The sequence below is a fragment of the Poeciliopsis prolifica genome, unplaced genomic scaffold (genome assembly GCF_027474105.1).
Source record: "Poeciliopsis prolifica strain line A6 unplaced genomic scaffold, Auburn_PproV2 SCAFFOLD046, whole genome shotgun sequence".
Lineage (NCBI taxonomy): Eukaryota > Metazoa > Chordata > Actinopteri > Cyprinodontiformes > Poeciliidae > Poeciliopsis > Poeciliopsis prolifica.
The window spans coordinates 1,106,227-1,118,590 of NW_026562421.1; the positions used below are offsets into that span (position 1 = coordinate 1,106,227).

Here is a 12,364-nt window from a genome sequence, read left to right on the forward strand (position 1 = left end):
GCAGAAATATTTAAAGAAATTATGTTAGACGTGAAGTAGGTGTGGCTTCAGAAAGATTTGTAAGAAGCCGAGAAGGGGGGATTTGACCTCATATTTAGTTGACATACCTTTGGCACAAACCTGAGGTTTCAATACATATAATTTTCTAAGATTTTCTGCCATTCTTCTGTGCAGATTCGCTCTAGCTCAGTCTGGATGGAAAAGAAGAATCAATACAGACAGACATTTTGGGGTATTTACAGGGCAGTATTACATTTTACAGGCATGTACTGGCATTTTATGGCACAATCATGTTACATTTGTTATATATTATTTGCTATAGTACAAAAATATTTGATATACAAAATATGATTTAAAAGAAATCTGACTTTGCAATTAAACGCCTCAAAAACTCTTGTTCTTTCTGAAACTCATCTTTCAGGAAGTCATCACAACATCACCTCTCTCTCAACCCTTTCACAGCATTTTTTAACTCTTGTGTTTCATGATGTGTAATGCTACCAAGCTTATATTGTATTCTCTTCTTAATCAAAGGGAGACTTCAGTCAAATTGGAGTTATTTTAAGGATAAATAATGAAAAATAAAATCACTAAATTTTAAGACTCATAGCAAATAATCTGAATGCTATTGCAGCTGTTGTGTTTAAATAAGTCATGGACCAGTCTGAAGGTGTGCACTGGTTTTAAACTGCTGTGATTTCAGAACCATTAAAATTTTATGCCATGCCTGTCCTATAATATGGAGGATTAAAAAAGACAAATTAAATAAATAAATACATAAACTGCTGATTAGCCCGCCCCTTTACTTTGATTGAATTACTTCATGGTGACGCTGCAGAAACAGGAACCATGGATTAACTAAAATATATATTTATTTAATTATGTAAGGACCTATTTAAATAATTAATTGTTAAATAAATTATTTACTGATGTTTTTTTGTTTGTTTGTTTTGTTTCTTTCTTAGCCCTCTGTACTATGGTTTAAATTTATTTAATAAAATGCTAGAGAACGTTCCAGAGTTTTTCGGAGCAGTTGCCCCTCCCTACCCTGTTTTTGTGCACTACCAGACAGGTCACTCTCATTTCTCAGAGAGCCATGGGCTTGAAACTAAAAGACGGCACCCATTACTCCTGCTGAATGATTGCTCTTTTGTAAGTAAAGCTGTCAATAGGAGTACATCTGATAAGTTGAGGTCAGGCTAGCTGACCTGGCCTGACTAATTAGCCATCTAATTACATAATAAGTTTTGTAAGTGCTTCTATCAAATTCAATTAGTGTTTACAGTATTCCATATTTTTATATATCTTAATACCAGTCTTTACTTGACCCTGCATGAAATTTTATTTCACTTTAAGTGACTGAAGTAGAAATTAACTCATGATTTTGCTAAATGTCTTTATTTGAAGAAGGAGGACTAAGAAGGGAACAAAGTTTTTAATTTGCTGATCTGATTATGTGAAAAGGCTAAATAAATATTATAGAATACATTAATATATCTCTAATAATCAATATTTTTGCAGGAGCAACAATTTAAATATTGCCTTAAAAATTTTAAACTAATTTTTGCTGAAAATTTTTGTGTGACAACCGGAAGCAATGGTACTTTTACTCAATGTTTCCAGTTTGTTTGTTTTTTTACAGGAAGCTATAGTGAAATTGGTTTTAGATGGGTTTGTAATTAAGGTTTCAACTCATTGCTCATGATCCTTTCTTTTCTTAAATTCATGTATAAAAATAGGGGTGGCTATGCTGCCACTGAAGGGCTTGTATTTAACATCACAAACATGCAAATGCACAGCAGAACAATGCAGAGCTGCTGCATTCATCTGAATAATCTCTTTGATGAAATACTCTTCCTCTGAGAATTCAAGAAGAAACCCAAGTGAGCGCAACTTTTATTCAGCGCATATGGAAAATAAATAGTTTCATCTTATATTTATTACAAAGCATCTAGAGACAGTAGCACACACAGAGCACAGTTAAGAAAGCTAATCTTTGAAAACAGATTGAGTTATGCGTGGAGGGTCTGTGTCCGTTTTTGCGAGGGCTTGTGGATAAACAAACACAACTGTAAAACTCAGACAAGGAGAAGTCATGTCACAGAAAAACACTGATAAACTGGGGTGTTTAAAATACAAGACACAAACAGTAAAGTGGTGCATGAATATTTCAGGATGTTCCGTTGGTAATACAGTTGTAATCACAGTGTTGATTTTTAAGAGCTAAAGGATCAGAGACCAAAAACAGAGGATGGGAAGCTTGTCCATGCATGGTAACAAACGGCAAGAATATAGATTTCAACTCAATGGCTTCCCTCCTGAATTATAGCCTTGTTTGTTAATCGTCCTTGACCATTTGTAAAAACATAATAAATACTTCAATCAGAATAGAAAAATGTACAAATTTACAAAGAAACCTCCCTGAAAAAACTATTACAAGTCCCTGCTGGTAAACGCGGCTTTGATTTTCCTCCCATAAAAGTAAAAAGAAAATTCTCCTCAATATGAGACCCATGTTCAGCTATCTCAGCATCGTTGGTGCTCTTGTGAACAACTGTCCTCGTTCGTCATTGTGCTGTCGTCGGTCTGTACGTTTGCCCTGAAGTGTAAACAAGCAGTTCCCTAAACTGCTACAGCCAAACCTCAGAGCCATCTGGGAGGAAGAAAAATCGCTCCCTCTGAAGGATCGCACCGTCGCCTCCACTCGACAGTGGGAGAAGTTTCTGGTAAAAACATTTTCACGTTGCACAGACGTGGACGGAGGGAGCCTGAGTGGGGCGCCAGTGGAGGGCAAAGAGAGGAATGTCTTACTGAGTTAGAGAGCTGCTTTTCGCAAACTACATCACAGTCACACTAGAGAGGTCATGAACGTAAACGTGTTGTTGTTGCTGTCGCTGACAAAGTTGATTTGGCACTGCTCCAGTCGGGCGATGTCCCCAATGTCCAACTCTGATAGTAACTGAGTTGGGTCTGTGTTTGTTGTCAGGACCTTCTGCTTCTCCTTCGTCTCTTTCTCTTTGTTGTTTTTATCTCTGCTGTCCTCTTCCTTCTCTGCCTCCTCTTCTTCTTCCTCTGTGATGGAGCAGAGGCGGGTGGTGGTGCCCGGGTTTTCAGCAGGCGGTCTGTAGTGGCACTGCCCATTCAGCAGCCTCCTAAGTGGCATCAGGGGCACCGCTTCCTCGCCCAGCAGCTGCTGCTGGCGGTGCCGGAAATCGCTCTGACGCTTCAGCCGCTTGAACTCACTGAAAGCCGAGGTGGCGTTCTGGTAGAGGCTCAGGGCGATAGCTTGGGCTTTCTCCGACTTGCTTACCAGCACGGCATGACACCGGAGCACCACTGCCATGTTTTTCACCTGGTGCCTGTAGATCCAAGCCAAGATTTTGGGCCGGCATGGGTCGGCTGCGCAGTAGGTGATTCTGTTCAGAGAGTACAGATGAATAGGTTTCTTCTTCCCAGATTTGTCAGCACTCATTCTTATGCCCTGTGACCCCACCGTCAACCTCATCTTGACACTCTGCTCCCCATAGTTGCTCCTTGCCCAGATCTTGGCCACCGCCTCCTGGGTGCAGCCGTCTCCCTTTGCCGTGATGGTAACCACACTCCCAAGGTAACGCACGTTGTAAACGGGCTCCTCTTTGTTGAGTTCCACCTTCTGCCTTTTGGTGTGAAAGATGCTGCCCACCCAGTCAAAGGGGCAGTCAGGGAGCAAGTCTGGACATGAGCGCAGCAGAGAGGAGAGGATGGAGTGGTAGGTCAGCCCTGTCCCCAGACTCTTGGGTTTAGTCTTGGCATCATCCTCCACCAAAACAAACTTATTCCTCCTCCAGGGTAACATGGTGCAGAAGGAAAAGTAATACCCTCTGCCTGCTTCTTTAAATCTTGTCAGTTCAAGCAAAAAAAATAAAAAATGTTTGAACAGCGCTGTGGGTGAAAGAGTAAAAAAAAGCACAAAGACAAGCAGCTCTGCAAAGCTCAGAGAAGAGACTGAGCGCTTTGTAGCTCAGGCAGTCTGTTCCTGTTCTCGCTCCTCCTCTCTCTCCTCCCCCTCTCTCTCCTCTTTAGTCTGCATCATGCAGAGCTGACCAGCGCAGGAGTCTTAGACCAGCTCTCAACATCAGCTCCCTCTCCATGCTTCATTGTTTTGCTTTCGTACACCTTCCTACCAAAGTGCTTTTTATCTTCTCAGTTCCAGATTGAGGCATCACTAAGCGTTTTACAAATGCAAGAATTGATTATAGTTGTATTATATTATTCAAGACTGGTGAAGAAAGTTTTAATGTTGTTTCCTTGATAAGTGTATTTTTTTGTTTTGTTTTTCTTATTGTGTTATTTGACAATTACTTATGCATATTTTTGTATCAGCAGTAGTAGTTTAAAGGAAAGTCCAAAGCATTAGATGCAGAACCAGAAGCGTCGGGTCATTCAATCATTTAATTCAATCATTTAAAAAGTTGATTGAGTCTCTCAGCAGAATTTGATTTGTGGCTCCTGCTGACAGTGACGCAAACCCCCAACCATCTCAGCAAAACTTATTTTACATTATATTGTCTCTGATTGATTGGATCTAAATATACATCTAACAAAACCATTAATGTTGCCAACAAGTTGCCAACATGTCCAGCGAAATGGAAAGTGATAATCTATACGGTGACCAAGCAATAATGTAACATATTAATTAATGTCAGTATTAAAAATGAGACTCAGAAATATCATTACTAAATTATAGATTCAATGTTTAAATGCTAACAGTTATAGTTCATGTTTTTCTGAGCCAAAGAAGAATGATATTTCTTTTTGGTAGCAGCCACTTTGCACCGCCAATACAGAATCTGAACAGCTACCACAGCAGCAGTAGGTCAAACTTGTTTCACAGCCTCTACTAGAGTTGTATTATTATTGTTATATGTTTGACCTGTTGTGGTGGAGGAGATTTGAACTAGAAAGTCCCATTACTTCACGCTAAGAAGTTCAGAAATTGCACATAAGACATGCATTATGTGTTGAGGAAGTCACTGCTTGGCCCTCTAATAAAAAAAGTGGAAATACTGATTCACCATTCAAATAAAGAACATTGAGTGAAGATTTCTTGCAAATAAAATGTCACTAAACTTTGTCTCTTAGGGAAACCATTGTTTTTTCTGTCATTTGACAAACATTCTTCTGTGCTGTTTACATTTTCTTCAGTGTGATTTGCTTTTTACTTTTGACTCTGGATAGATTTTTTTTTTTTTTTGCGATTTAATCTCAGAAGTATTTTTCAATAATGTTCTGAATTTCAGCAAGAAACTCTTTTTCTGGCATATAATCAAATTTCACTAACCTGGGAAACTTTGCAATGTAAAAATAATGCAGCACAAAATCTATAAAACAGAGTTCATGTGAACTTTTTGTTTAAGAATGCTTATGTTTATAGTTATATATTTATTGGAAGAAAAAGAAAAACCATAAAAATAAAGTTGGGAATGTTGTAACCCCTAAGCTTAAATGTTAAAAATCATGAAACAGCATTTTTTTTTTTGTTTTAGATGACAATAACTTCCTAATGGTACAACATTAAACCCAATTTCTGTGATTATTAATATTATTAATATTAATATTATTTATTAATGGAGGTGTGTTGGTGTAAAGGCCCCAAGCAGCTATTTATTTTGAAATATTAACTCAGAACATTGGATACTGCTTCCCATTTTTGCTTATTGAATTTGTTTCTACCGGCATACCAATAAAGTTGCTCACAACAAGAATCATTAAAGTTATTACTTTCTTCAACTTCTTTACACCCAGTCCTACTGTTGAAATGTCATTAAAACATATTGGTTCATCAGATTTTGCAAATGAAAAAATTGTATAAGCTACACTGGAAAGTCCAGGTCCATGTCTCTCTTCATTTACCTATTTTTGCTGAAAACCTTTACAACAGATTGACGTTCATCTGTAAAGTTGGATGAATCATCACTGCTGAATAGCAGTACCCTGAATGATGAGTCACTCCAGTTGCAAAGCAGTTTTGTAAAGCCTTTGACAGAGAAAAATAGGTTGTGTCTGCCAATCTTCACTCAGACCACGTGAGATTTTTCTATTACACCGGAGGCCAACATTTTTGCTCCCTGGAAAATTGAAACTGTGAAAAAGACAGGCGCATCCAACCCCTTGCTTGATTAGATGCTGGATCCAAAAGTAAAACAGATTGAAAAACAAAAAAGTGAGCCCACTCAGAAATGTTGCACAGATGAAATTGTGTATGGAAGCTTTGCTTAGTGTTTCAATTATTTTTTCTGCTTAATGGTTTTATAAAGACTGCACAATTTAGGCCTAATGCTTTTTTGTTAAACTGTAAATGTGAAAATGCTTTTATTTTCACTTTCAAACATCCATCCATCATGTCTTGACAAAGATGTTAATGACATATTTTTCCAGAAAACATGACATTTTACTTAGTATCATCATAAAAATTAATAATTTCCTTTAAAATATTTCTCTAGCCACTCAGTTGCAATGAAGCGTGTCTTACTGTCCTGCCTTAAACTCGCATAAACAATTAGAACTGAATGTGTCGTCTGCTGCATCCCTCCCCTTGTGCCTGTGCTCCGTCTCACTCAGGAGAAGTGCAAAGGAGGAGGTTTTGAATTTATCTGTGAAATACAGCGTAAAAATAATAATAAAAAAGATTTGCAACAACACCTTAATTCTTCTTATTTATATCACATAGCCAGTATATGTTTTTGATGATGAAGTCCACAACTCTATAAACATTAAAATCTTCTAATGTGTTGAATAATGTTCATTTGGAGGGATCATTTTGACGCTCGTGTTTTAGAGAGTCTCTCCAAATTTTTAAGTTTTCTAGGATCAAAATTATTCCTTATTTATTTAGATTCCATGTTTCATTTAAGCTGTTTTAAGCATTCTTGTTTGATTGATGCAGATCCAGTATATATTCCTTTTAAAACAGACAAATATTTTTTCCACAACTTCTGAATAACTGATCACCTGAGACATATTGATCGCTGGAGAACTTTGCCAGAGGGAGGTTGTTAGTTATTTGTTTTGCAAATCCAGACGGAGCACATTGATGCCAGCAAGCTGTGCCAGGCAGCACTGACTTAGTATCAAGGTCTCCGCTGAAAGAAAAATTGAATAGCTCTGCATTACAAAAGTATTTTCTCTTTCTCTAACCCTGGTGTGATGAGCGCTGAATTCTTAAAAAGAAGAAGAAAAAAAATCTACTTCAAGGACAAGCTCTGTTTTCAGCGTCTTTGTCATGAACTTATTTTCTAAAAAGATTATATGCAAGTAAAGGTTTTGTGACCAAACCTAATTTATAGATATGACACAATAGAGGTAATCAATATTCCATATGGATTATGGTCATAATGTGCTATGAGAACGTGATAAGAATATGATGGATATTTTGGAAAATGTTTACACAAACAAGTCTATCAACTGAAACTCTGAGATGCTAAACTGAAATAAAATCCATTATAATTTGGCCTTTATTTCAACAAAAGGCCATATTTAGCATTGACTCATCTTAATGATCATTACATGCAAGAGATTCTTGATTTTCATGTCACAAATCAAATCCAGACTCTTTCGCTGGCAAACATTTTACTGTCTCAGCCAGACAAAATTGTGAATGTTAAACATTTTGAGTGAGCATTCAGGATGAATTGTTAGGTTTTTGTGTGTGTGTGTGTGTGTGTGTGTGTGTGTGTGTGTGTGGGGTGTGTGTGTGTGTGTGGGTGTGTGTTGTGTGTGTGGGTGTGTGTGTGTGTGTGTGTGTGTGTGTGTGGGGGTGGGGTGTGTGTGTGTTGTGTGTTTTAAGCACAGCAACATGTAGGTCTGTCACTATTTTCTGTTTATGCAACTACTACTGTTGGTTGGCTTTTACTTTTCTTGGCTGAAAGATGACGTTGTAAATCTGGATAATTTCCTTCTGTTTCCCAAAAGGGAACATTTGAATGCAGTTACTGTGTGTAAAATATACTAAATAATGGTAACACCGAGGGAAATAAAATGGTTTCTCTAGTTTTAGATGAAGCAATATCATCCTTTAGATCAAACAACATTTGTAGGTGATAGTACATCTGGAATAAGACAAAACTCACTTAAAAGCAGTGGTAGAAGAACTTGTTTTAGTTAAATAATTCCTTAATATTTATGAAACAGAAAGACAACTCACTAAAATGTACAGAAATATAGCACAAAACCACTCAGAAAATGTTTTATGTTCACATCGGGTTGGTGTTTTGTAACTGACAAGATGAATCGGACTTTCTTTACTGGGGTTTGAAAAGATCTTCCACTGTGGCTCTTTAGACTGACATTATAATAACAGTATTTTTTGATTCTGTTGACTTTGGTTGCTTTTGTTATTTTGGTTCTGACTTTGGTCGTCATCTTGTGTCAAGGTGATAACCTTAAAATTCCCTGCATTGTGATGCAAATGCTCAACTCTCATTGGTTTGGCCAAAATGTTCACGAGGAAAGAAAACAATATTGGAAAGGATTAAATAGTTAAGATTCCATGCATGTTGGGATGGTTTGGAGTTAAAATCTGAAAACTATGAAAAAACGTTCCAGTCAAATACTTTCTGGTAAAAAACAAAAAGGTGTATAAAATGGCAGAAAACATTTGGGCCGATTTAAAAAAATTATAAACAGCTCACTTTACACCACTGCTTCTGAAATATTTATGAAATAAAATATTTTTCTGTTTCAAACATCCCTGCTCTAAAGACTAGAGATGAATGAAGTTAAGTCCACCAGTCAGGCAGAGATACAAGAAAAAATTAAATTCAAAAAATCACTCAGTTTTTGTACTCACAAAGAGACAGTACCATTGTCAAAATGCAAACAGAGTCAGTTACCCCTATCGCCAAAGATAGTTTTAGTGCTGCTTCAGAGGTCGAATATCATTTGTCTGCACTCTCTCCAGAGCAGTATGCTTACTTTTGCATAATGCAGCTCTTTTAGCTTATTCAAGTGCTATGGAAAGCAACGGTGAAAGTAGGAATTGGGATGCAAGCTGCAGTTTGCGGTTCTCCACAACCCCAGAGTTATTAATACTATGAAAACATAAGGGCACATATAATTTTTCATCCTTAGAGAGACAAGAATGCACCAAAATTAATGTTGGTGCAGCTAATTAGAGATATTTCACAAACATGATGGCCCCACCTTATTAAGAACAGGTTTATTCAAATTGTTGTGTAATACAACCCTAAAGTGTGTTAATGTGTATAAATCAGAGTCTAAGAATCAACAGCAAAACTTATTTCTAAAGAGGCAAAGTTTTCATTCTGTCATACTTCCAGATAATTAAATTAAAACAGTGGATTGTTAAATTGTGATTTCTGCTGTGTCCTCTGCTTTCGCTGCCTTTACTTTGCCTTTCATTTCCTGAAAATGTACATCAGTTCTCACCCTCCAGAAGCAGCCTGAGGTTCTTGTGTTAACCAATTACTTTTATCTCTGTGTCATCCTCCCCTAATTCTTCCTCCTTATCCTTCGTTCCTTCACATTGAGCTCAGAGGGATTGCTTTTATCCGGGGCAACATACGCTACATATTTCTGTCGAGAAGGAGACCTAATTGAATTGGGCTCTCTCCTCATCACGCTACACTTACCCAGCACAGAGTAATCAATGAAAAGGTCCTGGCAGAGAGGGGCACGTCTCTTAGATGCTTGATTTATGGTCTTGCGTGAGGGCAGCAGTAGAGAAGCCCGGCTCAGAGAACAAATGATGACAGAGAGGGATACTGTGCACGTCATATATCAGATTAGTGCCATCGACATAGCACCCACATCTGATCAAAAGTGACATTGCTGAAACTGATGGGAATATATATAGAAATATATATAGTGTAGAATTTTTCTTTACCTATAAAAAGAATAACTATGAACCACAAGAAGATGAAAATCAATTTTATCGAAGTCCATCCACTATAAGATCCAATACTGTAGTATAGAACTATGATTCAAGTGAATGATAGTTTAATTACCAGGGAGGGGGATGAACATTATACACAGAAGCTTCATTCCCACCCTTTATTAGGAGAGCTGACAAGTCACAGAAGACCTGCAGGTCCACTTCCCCCTCCTCTACTTCTGTTTTATACAGTTGAGAAAACACCGTGCTGCAGTAAATGTGTAGGAAAGGGAACAAATAAGTCCATTACCCCAGATAAAGTGATGCATGTTAATTAGCAGCAGTTTATCTAGATCTAAATTATGCACCCGTCTGGAATTAGAAATAATTCAGTATTTATGAGATTAAGATTGGCTGTCCTGGTAGAAGTCACTGCACACTGATATCGCTCTCATTACCACCGCAGTTCTTCTCTGTCTCACTCATTGAATCAAAGTTTATGAGTCATCTAAATCTACTGCAGATTTTCTGCTGGCTTGTTGCTCCAGTGTTGGATGCAAAGACCTCAAAGATGAAAAGTGGTTTGCAAAAAATTAAAAAATAAAAAATAAAAAAAAAAAACTGATAGTGAAAGGAAATGGAGGGAAAATGAGGGGAGAATTTCCATTATTTTACAACTAAAGAAACTTTCCAGAAAAAAAAAATCTGGAAGGCAAATCTTGACCCAAGCTAAAGCATTTTGCAGCCTCCAGCAAGCATATGAAGCAGGGGAGTCAAACTCAATTTCACTTTGTTCCACATAAAGATCATGAATGTCCTCAAGGGCCAGTTGTGGCAAAATGTATTGAAACTCATTAATAAACTGTTGAAATATTAATAATAAACTGTCTCTGCATTCGATGGGTTGCTGTTCAAATTAAATAATACTGAATGTCTTTCAACATTGATCAGTCCCTCCAGGAAACATCCAGGTCTTTATATTTTTTTGTTGTTTTTTTCGTAATCAAAATCATAAATATTATGACACCATGTTATATGACAGTGAAAAAAACAGTGTTGATTTTGAGTGAATTTCTTAAGAAAAAACTTGATAAAATGGCTGATGTAATTTGGCAGTAAGCTGAGAAAAAAACCTTTTGATTTGATTGATAAAATCACACAACTATTATCTTGAAGTTTCTATTCATGTTTCTCTTTGGAGTCTAAAGGGCCACATAAAAAGTCATGGTGGGCCAGATTTGGCTCCTGAGCCATGACTTTGACACATATGAATCGCCAAGGATTTAGGTGAATTCATCAACTCTGGTCCTTTCCAATGACTTCTGGTAAATTTTTCTCTGCTTGTTTTGAATCTTGAATATTTTCTTTACATAAAAACATTAATTTTGATCTGGATGTTTCTCATGCAAGCACACTATCAGGCTTTTCTGAAGCAGTCAAAGGAGATTCTGTCAGTTTTTGCAACAGCAAGACAACACGTTCAGTCAACATCTCACAAAAAGCTTCAGCTTCCGCATGTAACTGTCTGAAAGCCATTTGGAAATGTGTCATACTGTTGAATTTGGTTACAGACAAAGAAGAGAGGAAGTAGAAGGTTTTCCTCTTTAGAAAGGAGCACTGGATTTGCAAAGCGTACACAAAAGAGCATGACTAACCCTCAACAGAAGGCTGCGGGATATTTCTGTTCTTTTTGAGGCTGAAAACAAGGTGGAAAAAGCCAGACTCACCTTTACTCACTGGCTTCATTATTCACATGTCAGGTTTATTATGTCAAACTGTTTCAACATGTAGACTTTGCGTTGGCAGATTTTTCTTTCACTATATTTTTAAAGAACTGTTCAGAACAAGTCGAGTATACACAGAAGTATGTAGGAGTTGATTAGACTTTGCATTTATAAAACATACTTCAGTTTTATCTATATCATAAAAAGCACAGAACAGAATCAGGATTCATTTCATGCCTTTGCACCCAATCAACTTCTTATTACCCAGCAGATATACAGATAATCACTTTTAAATGTATCAGGAAATTGATACAGTACATTTACAAAATACAAGAAAAATGCAATCACTCTGGCATAAATATATTGGTATGAAATGACATTAATATACAGTTGCAGTCAAAGGGTCTTCTCAGGTCAGGAAAGACCTACTTCTGTCTCGGTAGCTCCAATGTGTGTAGCTGCATTTTAATGAATAGGAATCTGTCCTAATTTTGTCATTTCAGGCACTAACATTGTTTTCCGCAGAGGCAAAAGCAATTTAATGCTTGCTTAAAGAGGAAAAATGTAAAACAACCAACTGCAGGCAGAAAGCCCACAAAATGTTTTTGAAGCACACTTCAAAAACATTTTGTTGTAGCTTTTTTTAATCATTATTAGTTCAGTCTCTTTTCTTAACCAGTGGTTCCTTCCAATCAGCTTTCTAAATTTGACTCCGTTTACAAGTTAGCTTCTTTAGCATTGCCATTCTATGGCTCACCCCTCTTGTGGA

General features: G+C 37.1%; 1 protein-coding gene across 1 annotated transcript; it reads right to left on the minus strand.

Moving 5' to 3' along the window:
* Positions 1–1,886: 1,886 nt before the first annotated feature.
* fam43b (family with sequence similarity 43 member B) lies at positions 1,887–3,965 on the minus strand. The gene has a single exon (XM_055056680.1). The coding sequence runs from the start codon at positions 3,833–3,835 to the stop codon at positions 2,849–2,851; it is 987 nt and encodes a 328-aa protein (XP_054912655.1). The 5' UTR covers positions 3,836–3,965; the 3' UTR covers positions 1,887–2,848.
* Between the last annotated feature and the right edge of the window lie 8,399 nt (positions 3,966–12,364).

Bases quoted from the DNA above. Each gene is read 5' to 3' on its own strand.
- fam43b (XM_055056680.1), bottom strand. From the start codon at position 3,835: ATGTTACCCTGGAGGAGGAATAAGTTTGTTTTGGTGGAGGATGATGCC.